Source organism: Microcaecilia unicolor, chromosome 3, assembly GCF_901765095.1.
Source record: "Microcaecilia unicolor chromosome 3, aMicUni1.1, whole genome shotgun sequence".
Classification (NCBI taxonomy): Eukaryota; Metazoa; Chordata; class Amphibia; order Gymnophiona; family Siphonopidae; genus Microcaecilia; species Microcaecilia unicolor.
The window spans coordinates 196,956,323-196,984,002 of NC_044033.1; the positions used below are offsets into that span (position 1 = coordinate 196,956,323).

Consider the following 27,680-nt stretch of genomic DNA (forward strand, 5'->3'; position numbering starts at 1 on the left):
ACCTTAGATTGCTGCCTAATTTGGAGCACCATATATACAACCTAAATGTGTAAGTTTATTTATTTATATACAGTCATATGGGCACTTTGCATTGTCCTTAATGGGCTCGTAATCTAAAGGACTAAGGCCCCCTTAATTGCTAAACGGCAGTAAGCCTAACGCGGCCTTAGCGCTTGCTAGACAGGAAGTACCGTCAGGCTACTGCAGCAGCCCGGTGGTAGATAAGATAAGTAGATAAGTATTGCCATACTGGGACAGACCAAAGATCCATCAAGCCCAGCAACCTGTTTCCAACAGTGGCCAATCCAGGTCACAAGTACCTGGCAAGATCAAAAAAAGTACTAAACATTTTATACTGCTTATCCCAGAAATAGTGGATTTTCCCCAAGTCCAATTTAATAATGATCTATGGACTTTTCCTTTAGGAAGCTGTCCAAACCTTTTTTAAACTCTACTAAGCTAACCGCCTTTACCACATTTCTCCGGCAACAAATTCCAGAGTTTAATTACACGTTGAGTGAAGAAATATTTTCTCTGATTTGTTTTAAATGTACTACTTTGTAGCTTCATCGCATGCCCCCTAGTCCTAGTATTTTTGGAAAGCATAAACAGACGTTTCACATCTACCCTTTCAACTCCACATTATTTTATAGACCTCTATCGTATCTCCCCTCAGCCGCCTTTTCTCCAAGCTGAAGAGCCCTAGTTGTTTTAGCCTTTCCTCATAGGGAAGTCCTCCCATCCCCTTTGCCTGCCTGCACCTCTAGGGCCTGAGAGTTACATAAGTTTAAGATGAAACCAGACAATCGACCATAACGGGTCACCGTTTGGATTAATGTAACCAACGATGGTTTAGGGGCAGTTAACGAGACCAACAGGTCATCAGCAAATGCAAATGTGTTGATGAGATGATCATGAATCTGAATCCCTGCTATGTCCTTTTTAGATTTTAAATCTCTCAATAATGGTTCTATGGATAACAAGTAGTGGAGACAAAGGGCATCCCTATCTCATACCCCAGGAAATGTAAAAAGGATACTCCATCATATCTGGTGTACCAGCAGTAATCGGCCACGCACTGACGGTTGCTGACGGCTTGGTGAGCCCTTACCGCAACCTCAGTGGGTGGCAGTGAAGGCTCCCCCCCCCCCTGAATTGACTACGTGACAACTGCTTTACTTGCCGCAGGGCCATTTCCTGCAGGAAAGAAAGACTTCCCTTTTACCCACTGCGGTAAAAGGGGGCCTCGACGCGAGTGAAAAAAACACCAATTTTGCAGCAACTTGGTAAAAAGGAGCACTAAAGTGATTTGCCCAGAATAACAGGAAATTGCAGGAGATCTCAGCCCACTACCAACCATCAGTGGGAACTGAACCCCCTTCCTCAGGCCTGCAACCTACTGCACTAACCATTAGGCCACATAGGATTGATGTCCTGTGCCCTAGAATTTTTAAAGGGCCCAAATGACCGAATTATATGCTAATGAACTTCTGGTACCTCATACCTTCCCATACACAGCTTCCCCACTCCTTCGTTCAATGGAGTATCACTCTCTGGTTGTACCTGCTCCAAAGTTTGCTCATTTATAGTCCATGAGACACACTGCTTTTTATTTTCTCACCCCCCCCCCCCCTCCAAAATAAAAAACAAAACTGTGGAATGACCTCCCCTTGATTATTTCAAGGTTCAAGGCTACATTTCTTTGATCATCCACATAGGGTCAGACCATCAAAGCAGATTACATACAATATTATTTAAAGGAAAAGAATGAGTTGCAATCCAACAGAGGTGACAGAAAATACAAGACAATATTCAACACCAGTAAACACGTTCTGGTAGACTCCAGGATCCGATGCGGTCCACTTTCCTAGGAAGGCTTTATTCGTACAGAAATCGATGCATCTTCAGCATAGCGTTAAATCTAGAAAGCAATGAAAGAGGATGGGCATCCCCGCTCCACTGAACATCCAAGCCTGATATGCACTTAAAGGTACGTATTAGGGTTGCCAACTAGATCCGGATTCAGCCGACAGGGTTGATGCAGTCCTGAGCTTACCCCAATGCATGCAGGGACTTCCCTTGCTTTTCTTACAGAATCCAATGGGGACATCAGAACCACAAGTTCCTGCATGCACTGGGGTAAGCCCAGGACTGGATCAACCTGGTCAGGTGAATCCGGATCTAGTTGACAACCCTAGTGGGGAGTTAAATCAAAAATGTAAAATTTTACTTAAGACTCTTTTTTTTTATTTTTTTTTAACTCAGGCGTTTGGTTGTGATGATTCTGGTTTTAGTTGTATTTAGTTTTATTGTTTGCATGAACTTGGTTTGGCTGTTGCTTTCCTATCAGATGACGATATTCTTTTCTCCATATCATTGTGTTTTTTTAATGAAAACCTACACTTGTTTAGTTAGGCAGTATAACAAGTTTTCTTAAACATTAAACAAGCATCCTGCTAAATGGAAATTCTCTATAAAAACATCAAGCAAATTGTCTGTCAGGCACACTTTTGTCTGTGTGTCTGTCTGTGTACAGTGGATTCTCCCCCCCCCCCCCCCCCCTCCAGCCTTCAGAAGCAGAGGAATAGTCTCCCATCAGGCGATCTATGAGCCTTTAACAAGGGCAGTCTAACTCTACAGTCCAAAGGGAGAATTCAGGACTCGGCTAGAGGTTTCTTTCCAGATTCCCAACTTGAAGTTCTTGCATTCAGACAGAGCCAGTGCAGGACAGACCTCGGTGCCACCCTTCAAATCTGATGGCAGATAAGGACCGTGGTGCCTACCCAGTCTGCCCAGTTTCAGTCCTGGTGCAGTCTGTGGTTTCTACATTTCTGTGCCTGGCCCAGGCTCCACATCCTAATCTCATTCTATAACCCTATTCTATTCTTTTCTGGAATAAGGTTTGAGGCAGACACTGGATGGAAGAAGGGAAAGGAGAACAGGCAGACGGTGGATGGATGGTGGGCACTGACTTGAGAAGGTGCAGATGCTGGAAGAGAGAAGAGAGTGGGGCAGATGCTGGAAGGAAGAGGGGGAAAGAGAGGGGGCAAATGCTGGATGGAAGGGGGCTGGAAGAGAGAGGGGGCAGAGCTGGATGGAAGGGGCCATAGAGGCAGAAGGGGCAGATGCTGGATGGAAGGGGTCAGAGAGAGAGAGAGAGAGAGAGAGAGAGAGAGAGAGAGAGAGGAGCAGCTGCTGGATGAAAGGGGGTAGAGAGAGAGGGGACAGATGCTGGATGAAAGGGGGCAGAGAGAGAAGACAGAAGCTGGATAGAAGGGGTCAGTGAAAGAGAGGGCAGATGCTGGATGAAGGAGAGCAGAGAGAGGGGGCAGATGTTGGCTGAAAGGGGGCAGAGAGAGAGAGAGGGGGGCAGATGCTAGCTGAAAGGAGACGGAAGGGGGCAGACACTGGGTCAGAGAGAGGGAGGGAGCACACTGGATGAAAGGGGGCAGAGAGAGAGGCAGATGCTGGCTGAAAGGGGACAGAAGGGGGCAGACACTGGATGGAAGGGGTCAGAGAGAGGGAGGGAGCACACTGGATGAAAGGGGTCAGAGAGAGGCAGATGCTGGATGAAAGGGGGCAGAGAGAGAGAGGGGCAGACACTGGATGGGCAGGATCAGAGAGGAGGCGGGAGCAGATGTTGGATGGAAGGGGGTCTCAATGAAAGCAGAATGCTAAAACATGGCCATGTTTGGTTTGTGGTTTGTGAGGTTGATTAAATTGATGTTATTTTTAGAGGTTGTTTTTTTTTTTTTTTTGTACCAGTAAATAAATTATTCAAAGGGAAGAGAAAGGGGAAGCTCAAGGATAGAGAGAATAGATGGAGTGCTTGGGGACAGGGAAGGTAGGAAGAGAGGAAGGGAGTGAGTGAGAGGGAGTAGCAGAGAAAGTAGAGAAAGGCAGGGGAAAGAGAATGAGCTGGGTGAATGGCAGGCAGGAAGGGGATTGACAAAGGGAATGGAAAGGAGCAAGGAGTGGGCAAGAGAAACTTGCATGCTGAGAGTACAAGAAATTAAAGGATGGAGACAGGGAAGAGATAGGAAGAGAGGTGGGGCAGAAAAGGGTGGGGAGAGCAGGAGGAAGAGTGGCAAAGACTTCATGAAGGTGGGAGGAACAGAGTGAATGCAGGACATATGAGGGAAGCCTACACCCCCCCCCCTCCTGCACAGCCCCTATATATCCATCTCTCCCACCCCAAGCCTCCTCCCAGATACATATCCCCCCCCCCCCCCGAAGCACACATTCACATACTCCCAATATGTTTATCCCCCACACCAGGGGCAGCCTGACCGTTGGGCCACCCGAGGATGGGGCCTCAGGCAGCAATCTTTCGGGAACAGCATCTTCCCCTTCCTTCCTCCACCCTGTTCCCTGAGTTTAAAGTCATGTTCCAAAAGCCAGCGGCAGCAGGCGAGATTCCCATATGCTGCCCTGCCGCTGACACCTGCCTCTTCTCTTGACTGTAGCCGCTTCTCTGATGTAACTTCCTGTTTCCTCAGAGGCGGGCCGCAGTAGAGGCAGGGCAGTGTATGGGAATCCCTGCTGCAGGTGGCTTTTGGAACATGAAGAAAGAAGGTAAACTGGGGGGAGAAAGAAAAGGGGGGAGATGCCAGAACTTGGTCCAGGGGGGGCATGACATCTCAGCCCTGCCTCAGGCAACATCTTGCCTTGGGCCCCCCCCACCCCCTGCTCCACACACCTGATTCTTTTGGGGAAGCTACGCACTCATCTCTCGGCTACTAGGGCATCTCCAGTGTTGCCTCTCTGGATTGATGGGTTACAGTAATGGGGGAATTTGAAAGAACTCTGCCCACATTCATATCTGGATCTGTTAATAAATAGTTTTCCTTTATTCTCCTCCAAGTTGTGAGAATTGGAGCTCCTAATTGTAGTGGACTTGAACTGAATAATTTCTGGTTGCTTTCATTGCGTATTACTAGGTTTCCTATTATAGCATTGTGCTTATTTGAAACAGTTTTTCTGTACATTTTGCTCGATTTGTCTTTATTTGAAATTTCATGAAAATTTTTTTTTTTAATCTTAGCAGGAAGCGGGACTAGGTGAGGGAGGGGCTAGGTGGGGCAGGGGTGCGGCTAGGCAGGGGGCTCCACTGAACTGGTCTGCACAGGACCTCGAAATTACTAAGACCAGCCCTGACAGCACCTCCTGTTATTCCAGTACTGAGACCTTCACACACACACACAGTTCTGCCAATGCACCTCATTCCTGCTCTGCAGCACCTCCTGCTATTCCAGTACCGAGACCCTCACGCGCACACAGCTCTGCCAATGCACCTCATTCCTGCCCTGCAATCCATCTTCAGCTGCCTATGTTCTAGTCATTCTCTACATTTACCATTTCATTTGTTATTCTTGTGTATTGCATACCTACAGCTTCTAGGTGTGTGATGTTTGCATGAGGCTCTGATGAAGATGTGCTGTCCAGCTACCTGTGCTATATTTTTGCTGTATGAATATCAGTGAGACGCTTCCATGGAGCTCTGCAGATCTGCTGTTCAGCTGTCTGTGCTGTATTCAAACTGTGTGTGTGTGTAGCAGTGGGACAGTTTCTTAGGGCTCTGAAGATTCACTCTTCAGCTATCTGTGCTGTATGAGTATCAGCGAAACACTTGCATGGAGCTCTGGAGATCTGCTCTTCAGCTGTCTGTGCTGTGTTCATGCTGTATGAAAATCAGTGGGATGCTTGCAATGGAGACTGTATATCTGTATTGGTGGTTGTTCATATTCGTAACCTCAGGAGAGAGAGAGAGAGAGTGTGAGAGAGAGGTGTGTGTGTGAGAGAGAGAGAGAGAGAGAGAATGTCTGCTGAATGCAGGCGGTGTGTTTATGTACAGATGGGTTGTGGTTGTGCATGTGTGTGTTGTGTATGCACAGGTAAGAGGACGCTGAATAAGACAGACAGACAGACAGACAACTGAGTATAGTCAGGAAAACGTTTATTCACTTTATGTAGGTGCTGCTCAATGGAGTTTAATCATGGAAAAAAATGTCATTAACACATGCACATTACGGTATTGACCAAGAGATGGGAGTGGGGGAAGGGTGCACTTGGGTGGGAAGGAGAGGGAGTGTAAAGGGGCACTGTATGGGTTTGGAAGAAAGAGCGGAGCCATCACACCTGCAGCATAAGGGGTGGCCATCTCCCCCTCACCCCAGTCCAAAGATGTAACATTTGTAAGTATGCAGGGCCCTAGTCTTACAGTCCTCGGGAAAATAAAGTCTCATGAGAAGGGAACCCCAGAGATGCTGATCCGGTTTCTGGTTTTGAACCCTTAAAATTACACGTCTGACTCTGTGGCTCTGAAAAGCGGGGTCTCCAGTCGGTGTGAGGTCATAACCCATCGCCAGTGGCCCATACAGTTAATGGAGCAGGGTTAAGCTTCACAGCAAGGTGGCGCTATAGCGCAAGTGATGCACTGGGATGGGGGAGGTTGAATTACAAAACCAAGAGTGGAGTCCAATTTTTTTTAAATGATTGGGGGGTGTCAAATTCAAAACAAATTGAAAAAAGTGGCACCTATGACTAGGACAGACCGGCTAAAGAGAGATGTATTACGTTACTCCAAGAAATAATCCCCAAATTTCTAAGTGTCCAGTCGGTCTAACACACCCATTTCTCTAATTCTCTATAGTGTGATCAGCACATCACTCTGGCATCAAAATGGGGTAAATGGCAGTTAAGTACAATTCTACAAGGTAACGCTGAGTGCTTTCAGTATATAATGGCAAGAGGGTGAGCGCATGGACGGGACCCGGATGGATCACACATGTGAAACTAGCTCATTACACCTGCCTTTTACATGGCACCTACATGTTGGCGCTGAAATGCCGCTGAACGCTCTATTCTAGAACAGAATCTGAGTGCCCTGTGCCGTTATGGGAATACTATTTTCGCTCCCATTACAGAACTGTCCCCAATCTGTCTTGGACTGTGACTCTGGAAGAAGTAAGCTCTTTGGCTGGGCGGTGTCACTTCAACAGACCAAAATTTCTAAAAACGCAGGAGGGTCAGTAAGACCACAGCCCCTTACCCAACTAATCCACTAGCCAGTCTAGTTTCGGGAGATCATACAGACGAGGCAGCGCACGCAGCATCTTCTTATACCTATTCATGGGGGATCTCTGGAAACACGACTGACCCTAGAGAGGTTAAGGGGAAGGAGGTAGGATTTGATAAACCACATTTTTACGGTTTACTATCAAAGCGGTTTACATATTATATACAGGTACAGATTGGGCATCAGGTTGAAACCCTGTCTGGTGGACAGCGGTCTCAGGACCTAAGTGACCACCTCACTCCGACTTTTGCTCCCAGTCCTGACTTTCCTATGGAGTTCCTCTAGGATTAAGAGCATTAAAGCGGGACTTCCTGCAAGATCACAACTTCAGTGGCTTGTTCAGTTGACTGGGGTGACCCTACCGTTATACATACAATTTTAAGGTAAGGAAACAGAATAGTTTCTCCGGGGTCCACACTCTTCTTCCCCCAGCACCACTCTCAATGGGCTCCATCTCGCAGGGGTGGGGTCCATTGTTCCCCCCACTCATAACCCTTCCAAGGTGCACCCAGGGATCTCACTAGGTTTGGTGACCACAGGTTAATAGGTTTGCTTACCCTGCCCCACTTTTCCTATTCTCTCCTCTCCCCAGTATTTTTTAAAGTTTATTCTTGTTTCACATACACATAAAAACCATTCAAGGGAAAAGGCAGCAGTGAGAACTTCAGATGGACAAAACTGTACCAGACATTACACGGACAGTGGGGGGGGGGGGGGGGGGGGGGGGGGGGGGGGGGGGGACAGAAACGCCACTGTCTTCACATGGAGGCAAGAAAGCATGCATATATATTAAAAAGAATGAACTGACAGCTGAACCGGCCCCCCCCTTCCAAAAAAAGAAAGTGGATTAGGAAAGCCGTGGAGAAGGGCAGAAGAGAGGCAGGTAGCCAGGAGGCAGCTATACGTGCACTGGAATTCGATGGGGTGGATGCGTATGTGGCAATATGTAAACCCACACCCAGCAGTTTCCTGTTGTGACATCATCATCATCATCATCATATTATGATGTCATCATCAGTAAAGCTGCTGTGACAGCACCAGGTGCTACATTGTGTCCTGAAGACCCATTGTGACATCACAGTGCCTTATACTCATAGGAACTGTTTCCGCCAGCCTTTCCAGACTGAGACCTACCCCTACCCAAAATAATGCGACTTCAAGGCACTGTAGTGAGGGGCCGGTGGTGTGCTCTAAGGCGGTGTTGACAGGGCAGGCTTAGAATACAGACGGACAAAGCAAGAGCACCCACTGCGTTCAAGGACTTGCGATAGGGCAGACCCAGGACCAGATCAGCATCCTAGGGAGTTCTTGATTTTTTTTTTCATCCAGATAAACCCCAAAACTGTAAAATGTCCAGTCCCATGATGCATAGAATATACAAATCCATTGAGCTGAGTATTTAAAACAAAATCCAGAGCAATTGCTGTTATCGTAAATTATAGCTGGCAATAGCCACAGGTCATTGCAGGGGGGGGGGGGATAGAAAGGCTGTACCCTGTTCCTACTGCACCCCTAAACTAGTGCCACATCCCCTAAGATGCAGGTCCCACAAGCAAAAAGGGGGGGAGGAAGGGACCCTATTCTCCCCTCCTCACCTGTACCAGACATCTACACAAAGAGTCATCACAGGCTCCAGCAGAGAGAACACTCTGAGATGAATCCTGCCAAGCACTTCTCATCCCCGATTCCCCCTCCCCCAGTACAAACGGGGACAGAAACAGCAAATCTGTAAGATGTGCCTCATCTGGGAGCAGTATGTCACCTGGGTCAGCCTGCAGAGACCAACCTAGACCTGGTTTTGTTCCCTCCCTATTGCATGCTGGGAGTTGTAGTTCTGATGTCCAGCAGCACACAGTGGTGGTGACCATGCAACCCAAGGCCTGACTGGGTCTTTTCAGGGCTGACCCTGGCAAGCCCAGAGGTCCCAAGCTTTACTGCCATCCATAAACTACAGAATGAAAATCAGATGACCTTTAAGTAAACATGAAAGCACCATTTTCTATACAGACACAGAACATATTTTTTCAATGCATTATTTTGCTATCATTTTCTCACGTTTTAAAATTTTCTGTCCATCCATTTCTGCGAAATGATGTTCGCTTTGTTTTTTGTTTGTTTTTTAGCTTTTTAAATTCCTTCGGCAGCCCATAGTGGAAGGGAGAGGAGGAAAAAATATATATAAAATCTTCACAAGGCTAATAAACATATTAAAAAAAATTAAACATATCATATGTATGTATATATACACGCACACACGCACATAAACACAAACCGAAGGAAAAGAATCTCCCTGGTATATGTTTCATAACTTTTTAAATCCCTTACCATGAGAGATTGGGTGGGTCCATCGAGATTAGAGTCCCCAGACCCCCAGGGACCTTGTTAAATTCTTTAAACAAAAATAGAAAATTATTTGGGTTATGTTTACCATCCTTTTCCCCCCATCTTATCCTAATAATCTCCAACATACACAACGATTGTTTGAAAATTAGCCTCCACCCCCTTCTCCCCCCAAAAAATAAATTTCCAACATTGCACATGACTTAATCGGGAGGGGGAAGGGATTTAGATTTTTAAATGTCCTTTCTTTTTTTCATTTTTGTTCAACATGTCCTCCAAAATAAACCCCACTACATAAACACAGACAGAATTAAAAAAAAATATACAAATCAAAGTTAAATCCTCAATATTCCTCTCTCTGTGTGGTGGCTGAGAGAGGACAGGGATTAATTTCCGTTTCTTGATTGCGAGATGGTTTGTTCGGCTTTACGGCACTGGCTGAGACGTATGGAGCTAACAGGGCGCTGTCGGTTGACGGAGATTCCTGCGACTGGGATAAATTGACTCTGGGCCATTGGGCGCAGGTGCGGTCTGGCCGGGTTGTCACTCTCTTTATTGCATGCTGGGATTTGTAGTTTCCTTTTTTTTTTTTCCATAGGGAGACTGGAGTCTATAAATCCAGAGATGCACCATGTATGGCAGAGGAAGGGTAAACCAGGTTGTGGCATCAGAAAATAACTAGATCATATTTCACCCCCCCCCCCCCACCCAGGTGCACACACACACACAATCTCCCCCCCCCCCCCCATATGCACAATTAACCCCTCACTCTCACAAGTACACATGCACAGAGATTGTACAAATCAAACACTTTGACACAAGGGTTCTCAACTCAGTCCTCTAGAGTCAGGACCCCCCCCCCCCCCCCACAATGCATATGTAAAAGATAGAGCTGCATACAATAGAGATAGTGCATGCAAATTTATTCCATGCATATTCATTGTGGATATCTTGAAAACCAGACTGGCTTGGTGTGCCCCGACTGGACTGGGTTGAGAACCTCTGCACAAACACAGAGCTAAAACTTCAGTACTCATACTGCTTACTGACTTTCATTCCAGTCTAAAAAAATCCATGCCTCAGGCCTCTCCAGGTTTTACTGAATTAGCCCTGTAGTGGCTTCCGCAGGGCCACTGAAAGCCTGGAAGGGCCAAGTCAGGTAGAGGCCTACATGCTTTGCATAAGAATCCCAGCCCCTCTGCTGTTTCTGATCTCTCCTTCTCCCAAAATGGCACAGGGTGGGGGCAAACCACACAGACCCCCCCCCCCCCCCCACACACACACACACAGGTAGTGATGCTTCCTGAAACACACCAAGGTCTTGCTATCCTTTCTTCATTTTTTCCATCTCACCCAAGGGCAAGACCACTTATCCTTCCCTCTCCGTAGACCCTGACATCAGCAACTGAGAGCCTCGCAAAATCTATGCATATCGCCAAAAAAGGTCCAGTCAACAGGCCATCACAAAACGCCCCAGCATGCAATGGGGTAAACCTGGGTCAACCCAGCAGGGCCTGCATTGGGGGGGGGGGGGGGGGTGCAAAAGGGGCTGCCTGCCCCAAATTGAAGGCAGCCTCCTTGCAAATGTGTGTCCTGATACCTGTCTAACACTGACCCTGCAAACCAGCCCTGAAGCAGCTTATACGGATGCTGATCCACACAAAAGAGGGCAGGACACAGGTGCCTCCAGCTGTCCAGATGGTGGTGGTGGGATTCTTAAAAATATCCTTTCGTTCCTAAAAGTGTCAGTCACTCTCTGGATTTCTATTTGTGTGCAAAAGGTTACTGTATGTAACACAGAGAGAAGGGGGAAGTGGAAGGAGAAGCTTTCTGAACTTAATTCCATGTCCTCACCACAGCTGCAGTGGAGCTGGTATTCTGGGAAACTCGGCCTAATGGGTACAAATGTAATAATAATAATAATGACCTGGACCCAAATCATCATGTTCCATGGTTCAAGCTTCCAAACCAGGATGGTTTGATTTGGGTGAGGAGTGGGGCAGGCGGAGTCAAGTGAGGGCGAGACACATCACCATTAACGGCCTGGAAGCCACTGAAGACCTGCAAACTGGCGCAGACCACACCTCATAGATGCTCCATATCAAGGGACAGATGCTGTGTTTGTGACATCCGTGGCCTCAGGACTGATGTTTGCCACTATTCAAAGCTTCATAAAGGGCCAAAATCCACCTCTTGCCTCCTCTCACAATGAGGTCCAGGAGTAACAGGGCACCTGACCAGGACCCAGCAAGAAGCAGAAGAAAACCAGGGCCGGCATGAAGTTAGACAGAAAGTCCCAACAATTGAGAAGGGGGGATGCATGAAAAACAACCCTGCTCACCTCCCCCCCCCCCCCCCCCCCAGGAACATAAATGCAAAACCATCAACGTAACTGCACTGTTTTTTTTGCAGATGGAATCTGGTTGTTCTCCACCGAAAATCACAGAGATAACGCTCCCCGTCCTTCCTTCCCCCCCCCCACCCCCACCCATCTGTGACACTCCAGGAGTAGAGCTGCTCACTTCAGAATAAGGGGACAGGTGGCTCTACAGGGAAGGGCAGAGTTTTGTCTGGAGTGGGGAAGGTAGTCCTTCCCATTGCATTCTGGGATTCATAGTCCTGCTTGGCAGGGGAGCGGAACCTCATCAACAGATGTGTGAAAAGGGACATCTCCATCAAACCGCCTGTCTCTGGCCAGTTCCTGGGGTAGTGCAACATGTGTCATCTCTTACTATAAGAGACTGTCTGCTGGAACCAGTTAAACTACTTTATGGTGCTACAAATTTCAGATTATTATTAACCTTTTTTCTTTTTAAGTTGTTCTTTAAATTTTGTAAGCCGTTAACTAACAATGCCCTGATGAGACGAGAGAGGGTCTCTGGAGAGAAAAGCCTGGGTCTGTGGGATTGGTAAAATCCAGACCTTCTGGTTAATATATTACATACAGATGAGCAATTTCGTGTGTGCGTCCGTGTGCCGTGTAGCACAGAGATCCTACTCATTGGGACCTATGGCTTCAATTGCTTGTGTTTTCTCTCCCTTTTCCTTTTGGCGTTTAAGCGCCTTAAACTAAACTGAATGTTTCAGACTAGGACAGACGATACAGGCTTATCTATCATGAAAGGAGGGGGAAACAGTTTCTGAGAAGACTTCCCACCCCCCACCCCACCCCACCCATCCTAAAAACTAATACAATTTAAACACACACACATACATTTTACAGACAAACCAAAAATGAAGCCAACCTACAGTCGCAACACAACCAAGTCAAAGGAAGGACTTTTCTTATATTATAAAGAGCATTTCAGTCTTCAGTGCTCCACAGCAGGTGACGCGGGGACAGGTGTATCAGTCTACAAAGAGACATTATTCTGTGTGGCTGACACAGGGACGGGTGTTATCAGTCTACAGAAAGACATTACTCTGTATGGCTGAAACAGGGACGGGTGTTATCAGTCTACTGATAGACGTTTCTCTACGTGGCTGACACAGGATGGGTGTTATCAGCCTACAGGTAGACATTTCTCTACGTGGGTGACACAGGGACAGGTGTTATCAGTCTACAGATAGACATTTCTCTACGTGGCTGACATAGGGATGGGTGTTTTCAGTCTACAGACAGACATTACGTGGCTCACATAGGGGCAGGTGTTAGTCTACAGAGAGACTTTCATCTGTGCAGGTAACACAGGGATGGGTGTATCAGTCTACAGAAAGACCTTCATCTGTGCGGGTGACACGGTGATGGGTGTATCAGTCTACAGAGAGACATTACTCTATGTGGCTGACATAGGGATGGTTGTATTAGTCCGCAGAGTAACATTAATCTGTGGGGCCGACAGCAGTTGTGATGACGTGACTGAAGTAGGCTTGGGGAGCGGAATCAGTGGACGTATGGAAGGAGTTGATTGTCCCAAGTGAGGACACACTGGGGTGTTAGCTGGCTCAACAGAGGAGCCAGGGGTCTGGGCGATGTTTCTGTTGTTTTGTAGCGGCTATACTGAACTGTCACGCATCTAATGGCCTGTGTGGGAGGTGCAAATGTTCAGTGAAAAGGGCAGCCTTGGTCCTTTTTTTCCCCTCAAAAGGATCCTGTCACCTCTCTGTCCCTGCTGGTCAGGCTGTCCAGAGAACAACATAGGAAAAGCTCAGGATATCAGAGCAATAGTTACTAGAGCTGTACCGAATAACATATCTTACTATCCAGCCGAGTACAAATAATAGAAAATATCATTCGGCCGAATACAAATAATGAAAAGAAGCAAGGTGAAATCAGAGATTGTGTTTATTTCAGTAGGATTTGGCACAGTAGATCCCAGGATTATTCGTATTTGAATTTAAATCGCTATTGGGCTGAATACGAATAATGTAACTGGGGCGCTATGTGGGCCAAATCAAATCGAATACGATTATTCGGTACAGCCCTATTAGTTACCCAACAAAAATTCCCACTCGCTGCTGGTGCTTTACAATTACCCCTAACCAATCAACCGAACACGCCTCGGGGCATAAACTGGATAGTCATAGCCCCTTTTTCCCTCCCCAGGGTCTCTTGTGCCTGTAAATGAAATGCTAGACCGATTGCAGGCCAGAAATATGCCACAAGCTCATACAAGCCCACAGTGGTTTTGTGGAACCTGGAAACAGGAAGTGATGTCACCAGTACACCAGGAAGTTTGTGTGAGCCCAGCAGCCTTAACCTCACTTTATACAGTACAGTCTTGATTATCCAAGCTAAATGGGGCCAACTCAGTTTGAACGGTTGGTTCATTCATCGATACGTTCATCACTTGAATATTGTAATGTAAGAGTTCAGACAGTGCAGAATATGGATTCAGATTGGTCTATGGCCTTCCCAGATATGACAGTGTTTCTCCTCTCCACAATAGATTACATCGGTCGCCTATAGAGGCTTGGGTAAATTTCAAATTTGCGTGTTTTCTTTATAAAACATTACATGGTCAAATTTCTAGCTATCTATTAACTCATTTCTGTTTTGTTTCATTTCAAAGAGCCAGGAGTGGTGATATTGTTTTATTTTATTTTTTTTTACTTTTCCAGCAACAAGGGATAAGGAGATTTTCAATTTTTGATAGACTGTTGGCTGTTCAAGCAGAACGTCTATGGAAGGAGCTTACCATACAACTTTCTTCTCATTTGTATCTCTCCTTTAAAAAAAGTCTAAAGACTATTTACCTTTTGCTAATAATATCCTAGGAGAATGTCCTAGCTCTCTTGTTATACATAACCCGCTTAGATGATAATAGCGGGATATAAAACAGAATGTAATGTCATGGATAACTGAAACGGAAAAACACTGCATAAACCTCTCAGACAATGCGTCAACAAAGGCATAGAGTTCCCGATTTTCAAAAATTGTTCTACAACCAAAGTTTTTAATAGAAATAAATGTGATGATGTCACCGGGGGGGGGGGGGGGGGGCGTCTGTCAGATACGCCGGATGGTTAGATTACCAAAGGTTGGATAATCAAGACTGGACTGTATCTCAAGATTCCAAATAAAATGGCTGCTGCCATGACAGGCTTTGTAGCGCTATAAAAATGCTAAATAGTAGTAGTAGGATCATGACTGCCCTCTGCTTGCTGGTGGTAGGGGTTACCTTACCATGTAGCTCCATGCTGGTAGAAAGTGGCCAAGTCCTGTGTTTGTAGAACTTATATCCCAAAACATACCCTGCCATAGGGACCTGCACAATAAGGAGCTTATGCGTGACCCAGCCTCTCCCAACTGACATGGAGCTATGGGGTAACCCCAACTGGCAGCCACAAAGAGGAGAAGCCATGCCTCCTTCAACTTGCACCTACTTTCTCCAGAGCACAGGGAGGGCTGCAGAAAGAGGTTAGGGAGTCAGAATCCATCTATAGCAAATCTCGCCTTGTGACAGTCCAAGGCTCAAATGTACTAAGCATGTCCCCAACTAGACACCCAATGGGGAAAACCTCTTTAGAACATCTTCCCCTCCCCCACGTCTGTGGGTTCCCCAGGTTATAGAAAGAGGAGCTTCTCCCCTCACTAAAATGACCCTCTTCACGGCTGTAAACTACACCATATTCCGGGGGTAGAGAAAGATAAGGATCCCCCAATCATTCGCACGCCAGCTCCCTTTGTGTGGACAGGTCCCTCCTTTCCTTCATTTTTCCACTCGGCACAGTGAGATGGAGGTAGAGGATGAAAAGATGGGGCCGTGAGTCTGCAGAATCCTGATGTGCGTAATGAGTCTGTCTCAGCCCTGAACCAGGCAGGCCTTTCCTGCATGACCTGTGTGACACAGCCGTACTTTTCTCATCTTCTTCAATCTCCCTTTTCTTGGTTTATGTTGTCTGTGTTATCTTTTGGCGGGGTGTGTCTGGGGTTTGCAGAGGGAGGAGACAGGACATCTTCCTGCACTCCACCAGCTCCTGGACAGTCCAAGAAGCTCTGAGAGCTGACGATACGACTTGCTGCAGGTTATTTCTCTTCTTCTTGTTCGGTAAGCCTTTTTTCCTTATTTCTTTGTTTTTATTATTATTATTTTTTTGTTTCATTTTTGTTGTTGTTTTATTTTTGTAAGTGTAAATTTCTGAAGATCTCAGAGAAACCAGGACTGTAAAAGACAAAAACATGCAACAGTTATAAACATTACGAGAAACAGGGACTGTTTTTAGGGTTAAATGCACCAAATAAAAAAATAAAAAAGAAATGCATTTCCTCAGTTTTCATTAAGGTCAGGCTGATAAGATCTGGTTTTAAAATCTCCTCCGCAGGTGCATCTCTTGCTCGTCTCACACACCGAGGAACTACAGCCCCCAGCATGCAGTGGGGCTAAAATCAGGGCTATGGGCATCCCAGGACAGGTTGCAGAAGGCCACAGCTAGTCAGCAAACGTGCAGATCTAGCTCATACATATTCATGAAAGGTGTTGCCCCCCCGGGGGGGGGGGGGGGGGTATCCTAGAACAAATTTGGGAAGCCCAGAGTCAGAACCAGAGGAAAACTTCTAGGCAGAAAACCATGGTAAGACCAGTTTACCATCTGGAGAAAGATAAGGGCCCCAAGCTAATAGTTCTTATGTCTGGTTTTCAGAATATTAATAATAAAATCATGCTTAATATATCTGATAATGTCTAATGGTTCAGAATACAAAATTATGGTAAAATTTACATATGTAAATATGTTGGCAAACATATCTTGGGTAAATAGGTTGAGTTGTCAGGATATTTTCAATGACTTCTTCTGACTCCCTCCTACCCCCCCCCCCCCCCCACAACCCACTGCCAGCAGCCGTTAGCTGAACTTTTAATCTAATATATTTCTTAAATTTATATCTCAGCTTAACCCAAAAAGGTGGGGAGGGGAGGTTACACCAAAAGAACCAGACAATTCAAACACTGGGAATGAGAATCACAGTAAAGTAATATCAATAATCCCGATCGTTAATCAAATGTTTGGTAAAAGGATAAGTTTTCAAGTGTTTCCAAAAAGAAACACAGGAAGAAAGATGCTTCATATTCAAAAGCGAAGCATTCCAAATTTTGGCTGCCTGATAATGTAATGAACTTTCTCAACAGACGGAAATTTCAGTCAGCAACGGTCAGATGAACACCAGTCACAATGGAACATGTTAGACGTTCAAACATGGCTTCAGTGTTCGGGTCAGTGTTATTGGAAGTGAGGGACAAGATGCCTCACAGGATAACAGAAAGCCTATTTCAGTGCTTCCTCAACCTGTCAGGATGACACTGGCATTCCCCCCCCCCCCCCCCCCCCCCCCCCCCCCCCACCACACACACACACATCCAGCTGGGCATTTAGGAGATCCATAACCAGATAAATTTCCAGATAAATTTCTGAAAACCAGGCTGGCTGTGTGGGGGTCACCAGAGTTGCAAAAATACCACCCTAGTCTACTGCACAGCAGGGACAGCTGCAACCACGTGGCGCACCCCTCCCAAAGCCTCCACCCCCTATAAGAGGCGAATTCCGATCATGCAAATCCACAGGGCGTCACTAGGGGGCACCTGGAGCCCATGATAAGGAAGCCAGGAATTTTAAAAAGTGAAAATGCTAAGGAACAGGAAATACTTCCACTACCAAAAAAAATACCTAAATTCAGTAAAATCACAGGGCATGACTTGGTTGTAAACAGGTGGCTGAATCTTCATCCCAGGGGTATAGCTAGGTGGGGCCATGGGGGCAAGGGCTCCCACAGATTTAGCCCTGGCCCCCTCTACTTTCGACCCCCCCCCCCGCCACTTTTGATTCCCCTCCCGCTGCCGTCAGGTACCTTTTCTGGCGGGGGTCCCCAACCCCCTCCAGCTGAAGTCTTCTTCAGCGCCGGTCTCCAACGCCTTCACTGATCTGTTTCTGTCAGTCCTGACTCCTGACGTCCTGTGTGCACGTCCTATATATAGCCCCATACAGGACGTGCACGCAGGACGTCAGGAGTCAGAAACAGATCAGCGAAGGCGCCGGAGACCGGCACTGAAGACTTCCCAACTCCCGCCAGCAAAGGTACGTGGCGGCGACGGGGGAGGGTCGGTGGTGGGAGGGGAGGGCAAAAGTGGAAGGGGGGGGTCAGCTTCGGCGGGGGGGGGGGGGGTAAAAGATGATGGGGGGGGGGGTCGGCGGCTGGGGGAGGCGGGCTAAACTGTGTCCCCCCACCTCGGGCTCTGGAACCCCTCCTGCCGAGGTCTGGCTATGCCCCTGCTTCATCCCCTTCTAGCTGCAGTGCTCTTTTTCCTCTTGACTAACCCATATGGGATGTCAATAGGTGATCCCTCTGCTGTCCTAATTCATGCCCCCCCCTTTACAGTGTTGACCCTCACCAGTACTGCATGTATTATTTTATTATTATTATTATTTATTGCATTTGTATCCCATATTTTCCCACCTCTTTGCAGGCTCAATGTGGCTTACAATAATCATGAATAGTGGAAATACATTAGAAAATAGACATTTAGTATTACAGAAGGATCTTGGGTAACATGATAGTGATAAGACATGATAGTGGTGTAACAAGCATATATTGTAAGACAGCTCTGAATATATGTGGATGAGTTGTGTATAGAAATTTAGTTCTTTAGCAACCCATGTAAAATTGTCAATAACAATAAAGTTAATTGAATCTGAAATAAGATTGCCAACTGGATCCAGACCCCCCACCCCCACCCGAGTTGATCCAGTCTTGGGTTTACCCCATTGCATGCAGGGATCTGTAGTCTTGCTTTTCTTAGGGAATGCAATGGAGAGATCAGAACTACAAGTCCTGCTCCCAGGACTGGATCAAAGTGTCAGTTGAATCTAGATCCAGTTGGCAACCGTAGTCTGAAATGCCATCTAATGTTCTTTAATTGGGGGGGGGGGGGGAACGACCCCAGTCAGTGGAGCTAAGATGGAGGATTTCCAGTGACAGACAGAGAAAATGATGTGCGGGGGGGGGGGGGGGGGGGGGGTAAAATTTGCACTACAGTTCCCAGCATGCCATGAGGCAGAACCACTTGGTTGACCTGGAGTGAGGAAGTAACCCTAGCTGCTCTCCCCAAGGACACTGACTTGGCTTGGGACTGGAGGGAAAGTTAACACATATCTTCTGGCAGGAGAGAGAAGGAAGGAGGATCCTTTCCCTTCCTCCCCCTCCGTCTTCCCTGCTGCCTGCCAGCACAAATTACAATAGCAGACACTCAGTACAAAACGGCCTTTGTTTAGGGACAGTAATACCACCTCCGCCCCCTCCCTCCAAAAAAAATCTGAGAGAGGAGACACAGAAGCAATTAGAAAAAGAATTTCTCAGCATGCCAAAGAAAACTCTTCTGCAAGTGGGGAGAGACCAGACTCTATGGGGTGGAATATTAATTCTACGAGAGAACGGCGAAGTTGTTTCATGCTCTGTGCAGGGAATGGGCAATGGTTACTTGGTAATGGAGGGGCCTGACTGACAGAGCTTGATCCAGTCCTGGTTTTACCTTGTTGAATGCAGGGCCATGTAGTCTTGCTTCTCATAGGCAATGTGAAAGTAAAATCAGAACTGCAAGACCCTGCATGCAACAGAATAAACCCAGGACTGGATCAACCCTATTGGGTAACTCTGGACACAGTTGTCAACCCTATTTCCTAGTGTTTCCCCCACCCAGAAGCAGCTGAAAATGAGGGGAGGGGGAGGAAATCTCTAGAAAACCTCCTGAGACCTCTTCCCACCAACATATGACCTGCATTGCCAGCTCTGCAGAGCAGGCCAGGCCCTTCCTTGGCTTGTATGAAACCAGGCTGCTATGAAAATATTAATTCTACTCTCTCTCCTTTCTAGCTCCCTCCATCTGGCATGAAGGGTTTTTTTTTTTTTTGGGGGGGGGGGGGGAGCATTTTGTTGTTGCCTTGGCGACAGTAGGCCCAGGCCTGGCATCTCAGCCTTTCCAGCTGGACTCTCCTAGAAGAAGCAAAAATAACCCAAACCAATTCAACCCCCCCCCCCTTAAAAAAAAAACTTGGCTCATTTACGGGTAGTGTTCTCCAAACAGGCCATGGGTCAGGTCTCAAACTCCAGAAACGGAGAGCACAGACGGCGCTGGCATTTGTTTTTTAATTAGGGGATCAGGGTTGCCTTGCAGCTTTTTGTTTTAACAGTATGGGAAAACCACCAGAAAAAAGAATTAAAAGAAAAACAAAACTTTAAAAGTGAAAAGATTCTGTACCGCCTTCCCTCACCCCTCCCCAATCCCTCTCTCTTTCTATGTAACATGACCACATTCCTTCACACTTTGCCAGCTGAAACTCTCTTGGCAGGCCTGAAAGCCTGAGCCAGGCCTAATGTTCCCCTCCCAGCGCAGGCCCGAGGCCTACTCACCCACTTCCTTTTCCCGCCCAGCGGCAGTGCCTCCAACCAACCCCGGCTCTTGGCATCTTCAACACACTCCAGCTAACTGTCTCTCCACCCCCCCCCCCCCCCCAGCCAACACCACTATTCCCAAGTCCAAGTTCAACTGGGTGTGTGACGACATGTCTGGTTGCTGCTGGAAACCAGACAGTGAAGACGTGACTGGGGGGGGGGGCGGGGGGGGGGGGGGGGAGATGTGAGGGCCTGGTCTTGAAGGTATGGTTTGGGGGGGGATGAAGGAGGAGAGAAAGGCTTCTTTTCAAGAACAGCCTCTCCCCCACTCCCTAACTCCCTTTTCTTTGTCGGCCACTAGAGAGCCCCACAGATTTAACTTTCAAAACTTTCTCACTTCCAGGTTGGCTAACTTGGCAACTTCACTGTTTCATCCTAAGTTTCTCACCAAGCTTTTCCACTCTTTTTGTCTCCACATATTTACCTCCATTGTGTCTTACTGTAAGACATTTGACAGAGATTTCCTACATCTATAGTTTACTTTTTCCCCAAAATGGATGTTGGAAGGGGATTCCTATCACAGGCAGGCACATCTGGTAACATACCTGCCTAGAACCAACATGACAAGCTGGTTACCCCAATGCAACCCCCCCCCCCCCCTCAATTCAATAAAGATGGGCATCAAAATTTACGTTGGGATTCTATACATGGTGACTAAAGTTACGCAAGCAAATTTGGCAGTACGGCCAAATTGCACGCATAACTTAATTAACAAGCCAACTGGTGCCGATAATTGGCCAATAACAAGCAATTATTGGCACTGATTGGCACTAACTAAAAAATAATGGAGTCGCTGCTGATAGAAAGGATAGTTAACTTTCTAGATGCCAACCTGTTACAGGATACGAGGCAACATGGGTTTACCAAAGGAAAATCCTACCAAATGAATCTTATTGACTTTTTTGACTGGGTGACCAAATAACTCGATGATATGATCTACTTGGATTTCAGCAAAGCCTTTGATACGGTCCCCCACAGAAGACTTGTGAATAAACTGAGAGGACTAAACTTAGGACCAAAAGTGGTGAACTGGATACGAACTGGTTGACCGACAGGTGGCAGAGGGTGGTGGTAAATGGAATCAGCTCGGAGGAAAGGAAGGTGAGCAGTGGAGTTCCTCAGGGGTCGGTGCTGGGGCCTATTCTGTTTAATACATTTGTGGGAGATATTGCTGAAGGGTTGGAAGGAAAGGTGTGCCTTTTTGCGGATGACACAAAAATAGCCAATAAAGTGGATACCCTGGAGGGAGTAGAAACAATGAGAAGGGATCTCCGAAAGTTAGAAGAATGGTCAAGGGTCTGGCAGTTAAAATGTAATCAAATACACTCTTCCGGGTTACCTTGGTGTAGTCCGGTTTCTACCCGCTTATTGCTAAGACATATATCAAGAAACCTCTTTCTATTTAAAACCCAATTGTTCCAGTGCTCTGTGTGTTCCTAATTTTTTTATATTTTAATATGCTGTGCTCAGTGGAAGGGGATATCGTCCACAGGACTTGCATGCACTGCAGTATTCACTGCTTCAACCCCTTTTTGACCATCATTGCACACCTCCTTCCTATCCTAATGTCTCTGTTTTTATCGTGCAACGTATACTTAGTATAGCAACCACATCCAACGCATTTGTAATAGATGTTACTACTTAGCTTGTTCCAGCGTCCACACTGCTGTCGTCTGTTAATGTTAGTCCTGTGGGGGTCCCCATCCTTCGTGAAGTTAAAATCAAGATCGTAGTTCACTATTCCCTTAGTACGGGACTAAATTTCTCCTTTCCAGACGATGTTCCTGGTTCCCTGGTTCCCTACATGCTCGGCATGTTTCGCATTCTGCGTCCTCAGGGGAACACCACGTGAACTGTGATAGTACTTAGCAGTTGGTTTGAGAAGCGGCTAAGTACCATCACAGTTCAAGTGGTGCTCCCCTGAGGACGCAGAATACGAAACATGCCGAGCATGTAGGGAACCAGGCAACCAGGAACATCATCTGGAAAGGAGAAATTTAGTCCCGTACTAAGGGAATAGTGAACTACAATCTTGATTTTAACTTCACGAAGGATGGGGACCCCCACAGGACATTAACATTAACAGACGACAGCAGTGTGGACGCTGGAACAAGCTAAGTAGTAACATCTATTACAGATGCATTGGATGTGGTTGCTATACTAAGTATACGTTGCACGATAAAAACAGAGACATTAGGATAGGAAGGAGGTGTGCAACGATGGTCAACAAGGGGTTGAAGCAGTGAATACTGCACGCAAGTCCTGTGGACGATATCCCCTTCCACTGAGCACAGCATATTAAAATATAAAAAATTAGGAACACACAGAGCACTGGAACAATTGAGTTTTAAATAGAAAGAGGTTTCTTGATATATGTCTTAGTTAAAATATAATGCCAAGAAGTGCAGTGAAGCATAGGCGTAGACTGGGGGGGGCGAGGGGGGGCAATGCCCCCCCAAACGACGAGGACGTGGACTGGCGCTAGAATGAAAAAAAAAAAAAAAAACAAGCAGGCACGCGCTCGTCTCCGTCCGCTTCGCTGCTTCCCTGCCCTCTCTGTCTGCGTCCCGCCCGAAAGGAAATGACATCAGAGGAAGGCGGGACGCAGACAGAGAGGGCAGGGAAGCAGTGAAGCGGACGGAGACGAGCGTGTCTATCTACCCCCTCTCTTCCTACCCTCCGGCGCAGGCAGCACCAATCTTCTCTAAGCCTTTCTTGTTCCTGGCAGCGGTAGCGACGTACACGCTGCCTTCAGCTCTGCCCCGAAGCCTTCTCTTCAAGTTCCTGTTCCCGCATAGGTGGGAACAGGAACTTAAAGAGAAGGCTTCCGGGGCAGACCGAAGGCAGCGTGTACATCGCTACCGCTGCCAGGAGCACAGAAAGGTTGAAGAAGACTGCTGCCTGCACCGGAGGGAGGGAGGAAGAGAGGGGGTAAACGGAGTCACGATCCTGGACCTCGCGGGGGGGGGGGCAGCAGAGGGAAGATGAATGGGACTGGGAGGGTGGAGAGCAGAGGGAAGGAGTAAGAGATGGATGGGACTGGGAGGGGTGGGAAGCAGAGTGAAGGAGCAGGAGATGGATGGGACTGGGAGGGTGGGAAGCAGAGTGAAGGAGCAGGAGATGGATGGGACTGGGAGGGTGGGAAGCAGTGGGAAGGAGCAGGAGATGGATGGGACTGGGAGGGGTGGGAAGCAGAGGGAAGGAGCAAGAAATGGATGGGACTGGGAAGGGTGGGTGGGGAGCAGAGGGAAGGACCAGGAATTGGATTGGACTGGGAAAGGAGGTGAGCAGAGGGAAGGAGCAGGAGATGGATGGGACTGGGAGGGGTGGGTGGGGAGCAGAGGGAAGGACCAGGAATTGGATTGGACTGGGAAAGGAGGTGAGCAGAGGGAAGGAGCAGGAGATGGATGGGACTGGGAGGGGTGGGTGGGGAGCAGAGGGAAGGACCAGGAATTGGATTGGACTGGGAAAGGAGGTGAGCAGAGGGAAGGAGCAGGAGATGGATGGGACTGGGAGGGGTGGGTGGGGAGCAGAGGGAAGGACCAGGAATTGGATTGGACTGGGAAAGGAGGTGAGCAGAGGGAAGGAGCAGGAGATGGATGGGACTGGGAGGGGTGGGTGGGGAGCAGAGGGAAGGACCAGGAATTGGATTGGACTGGGAAAGGAGGTGAGCAGAGGGAAGGAGCAGGAGATGGATGGGACTGGGAGGGGTGGGGAGCAGCGGGAAGGAGCAAGAGATGGTTGGGACTGGGAGGGGTGGGGAGCAGAGGGAAGGAGCAAGAGATGGATGGGACTGCGAGGGGTGGGGAGAAGAGGGATGGACCAGGAGATGGATGGGATTTGGAGAGGTCAGGCACAGCAGAGGGAAGGAGCAAGAGATGGTTGGGACTGGGAGGGGTGGGGAGCAGAGGGAAGCCTACTGGAAAGAAGACACTGCATAAAACAGAAGACACTGGGATCAAAGCGAATAGAAAAACTACATGATCAGACAACAATGGTAAATAAAAGTTTATTTTATTCATAATTTATTAATTGAAATGTGTCAGCTTTTTGAAATGTGCATCTGTGATATTTTGCCTGTAAATTTCATTTCCTTCCTCCATATTAGCATATTCATTTGCATATGTATATATGCAAATGATATGCTAATATGCTCCGCCCATTTTTTTTTTTTCCCCCCCCCCCCCCCCCCCAAATGAAACAGTCAAACTACGCCTATGCAGTGAAGCACTTGGGGTGCAGAAACCCAAAACAGAGATACCGGATAGGAGGGGAGAGATGAGTAAGCTCGACTCAGGAAAGAGACCTTGGGGTGATGGTGTCCAAGAATCTGAAGAAGAATCAATGCAAAAAGGCGGTGACTGTGGTCAGAAGGATGCTAGGCTGCATAGAGAGGGATATAACCAGCAGAAGAAAGGAGGTGTTGATGCCCCTCTACAGGTCGTTTATGAGGCCCCTCTTGGAGTATTGTGTTCAATTTTGGAGGCCGTATCTTGCTAAAGATGTAAAAAGACTGGAAGCGGTGCAAATAAAAGCTACAAAAATGGTATGAGACTTGCCGACCTGAACATGTATATCTTGGAGGAAAGGAGAAACAGGGGTGATATGATACAAACGTTCGAATATTTGAAAGGTATTAATCTTCAAATGAACCTTTTCTGGAGACGGGAAGGCGGTAGAACTAGAGGACATGAATTGAGGTTGAAGGGGGGCAGACTCAGGAGTAATGTCAGGAAGTGATTTTTCACGGAAAGGGTGGTGGATACGTGGAATGCCCTCCCATGGGAGGTGGTGGAGATGAAAACAGTAACGGAATTCAAACATGCGTGGGATAAACACAAAGGAATCCAGTTTAGAAGGAATGGTTCCACGGAATCTTAGCGAAGATTGTGTGGCAACGCTGGTAATTGGAAAGCAAAATCAGTGCTGGGCAGACTTCTACGGTCTACACCCTGATCGTGACTGAATAGATATGGATGGGTTGGAGAATAAATTTTGAGGGGCTTCAACGTTAACTTCAGAAATTTTAGTACAAGAAGAGTGCTGGGCAGACTTCTACGGTCTGTGCCATGAGAATGGCAAGGACAAATCAAACTCAGGTATAAAGTATCACATACCATGTAAAATGAATTTATCTTGTTGGGCATACTGGATGGACTGTACAGGTCTTTATCTGCTGTCATAGACTATGTTATGTTATGTTACTATGTTAATTAGAATTTATGTGTGCAACTTTCTAAGCGTATTCTGTAAACTGATGCATGTAAATTCTAATGAGTGGATCTCAAGAGGGGGCGTGGGCATGGGAGGGGCATGGGTGTGTCGTGGGCATTCCTAAAAATTACGCGCACGGTTATAGAATATGCCCAATCTGCGCCTAAGTTAGTACAGGCATTTACACCAGGTTTTATTTGGCGTAAATGGTCCCACCTAAATTTTAGTCATGGGAACGGGCGCTACACATATTCTATAAACTGTGCCTAACTTTAGAGAAGGTTTATAGAATAACACTAAGCGTGGGGGGGGGGGGGGGGGGGGGGGTTTCTGCGCTATATATAAAATCTGGCCCTTAGTGTGCAAATTTGCACTCGCAGCTTATAAAGTCAGGTTAGCTGCAGTGTAAATGAATTTAATAGTTGGCGTTAACGAGCGATAGTAGGTCACAATTGGAATTAATTAGCAGCTTCTCACACAGTTATGTCTAGTCGGTATTCTGAAGCCACGCATGCAAAATCTGCTGTGTGCAACTTCTAGGGGGTGTGGCCATGGGCGGGGCCAGCTCACACCTAAAGTTGTCCAGAGCCTTGACAAAATCCTAAGAGACCTTCCACCAACTACCTGCTCCTTCGACCCCTGCCCTTCAAAGATAGTGCAGCAGGCAAGTATGGGCCTCATAGAAGGTTGCACCACACTAAACTCCAACTTATATATGCAAATATCTCTTTATTATAAATACTTGTGCCAAGTATTTATAATAAAGAGATATTTGCATATATAAGTTGGAGTTTAGTGTGGTGCAATGTTGTTTATATACTCCGACTGAATTGGTTTGTTTCCCCCTTTTTTGTAAGATTGTAGGCCTCATAGAAGGTGCCACAAAAATTGTGAACTCCTCTCTTTCCAATGGGCAACAACCAACAGCATTAAAAAGGGCAGTGGTTCACCCTTTGCTAAAGAAAAGCAACCTTGACCAGGACAAACTTGAAAGTTATCGGCCAGTTTTCCAACCTCCCATTTCTAGGGAAACTTATAGAACAAACAGTCTATGCTCAACTCACTGATGTGTTAGAAGAGAGAAACTGGTTAGATCCATGTCAATCTGGATTCAGACCCGGTTATGGAACAGAAACGGTCCTCGTATCCCTGCTAGATGATCTTCACAGAAACCAAGACAAGGGATTCGCCTCGATGTTAGTACTGCTAGATTTCTCAGCAGCTTTTGACACTGTGGGTCATGATTTCTTGCTAGCACGACTGAGAGAAACAGGTATCAATGGAACAGTACTTGCTTGTTTCAGATCCTATCTATCAGACAGGCAACAATCCATAATGTTTGACAACAACTCATCACCACTATGAACACTGACCTGCAGGGTACCACAAGGATCGATACTGTCACCTATTCTGTTCAATAGCTACCTCAAGCCACTAACTGAGCTGATTCAGTCAATGGACACCCAGTTCTACATCTATGCGGATGATGTGCAGCTACTCATACCCACTGAACCTGACTTATCTACAGCCTTTAATAAACTGATTTCCTGTCTAACATTAATTCAAGAATGGGCTAAACACAACAAACTTTGTCTGAACCCAAGTAAAACCAAGCTTCTCTGGATCCCTAATGCAAGTGGACACATACCCGACATCAAAATCCCTTTTGGGAATTACGAACTCCCCCTCAAATCACAAGTCAGGAACCTTGGAATACAGTTAGATTCAACATTTACTCTGATTCCCCAAATCCAAGCAACCTTCAAGAGCTGCTTTTACTATTTGCGACAGCTACGCTGCTTCTCTCCTTACATCGAGAAAGTAAATCTTATCGCAGTTGTGCATGCCATGATAACATCAAGACTGGATTACTGCAATGCACTATACAACGGTCTGACTACAAAGGGCCTGCACCAGCTCCAGTTGATTCAGAATGCAGCAGCAAGACTCATAGAAGGTTGCAAGCGACATGACCACATCACACCATTTTTGCAAAAACTCCATTGGCTACCAGTATACTACAGGGCTAAATTTAAAACTCTATGTCTGATCTTAAAGGACATGGCCACGAGTACTTGAAGAATAAGATGACCCTCTACACACCTCCAAGGACACTAAGGTCCTCCCAAAGACTATCACCAACCACACTCTCGCCAAAAGACATTA

General features: G+C 46.9%; 1 protein-coding gene across 1 annotated transcript in view; it reads right to left on the minus strand.

Moving 5' to 3' along the window:
- Positions 1-12,259: 12,259 nt before the first annotated feature.
- The window catches only part of NFIX (nuclear factor I X), a 144,157-nt gene continuing 128,736 nt past the window's right edge, over positions 12,260-27,680 (minus strand). The window contains 1 exon segment of the mRNA XM_030196991.1: positions 12,260-16,023. Within this exon segment, the coding sequence (XP_030052851.1) occupies positions 16,009-16,023 (15 nt within the window). The 3' untranslated portion in view covers positions 12,260-16,008.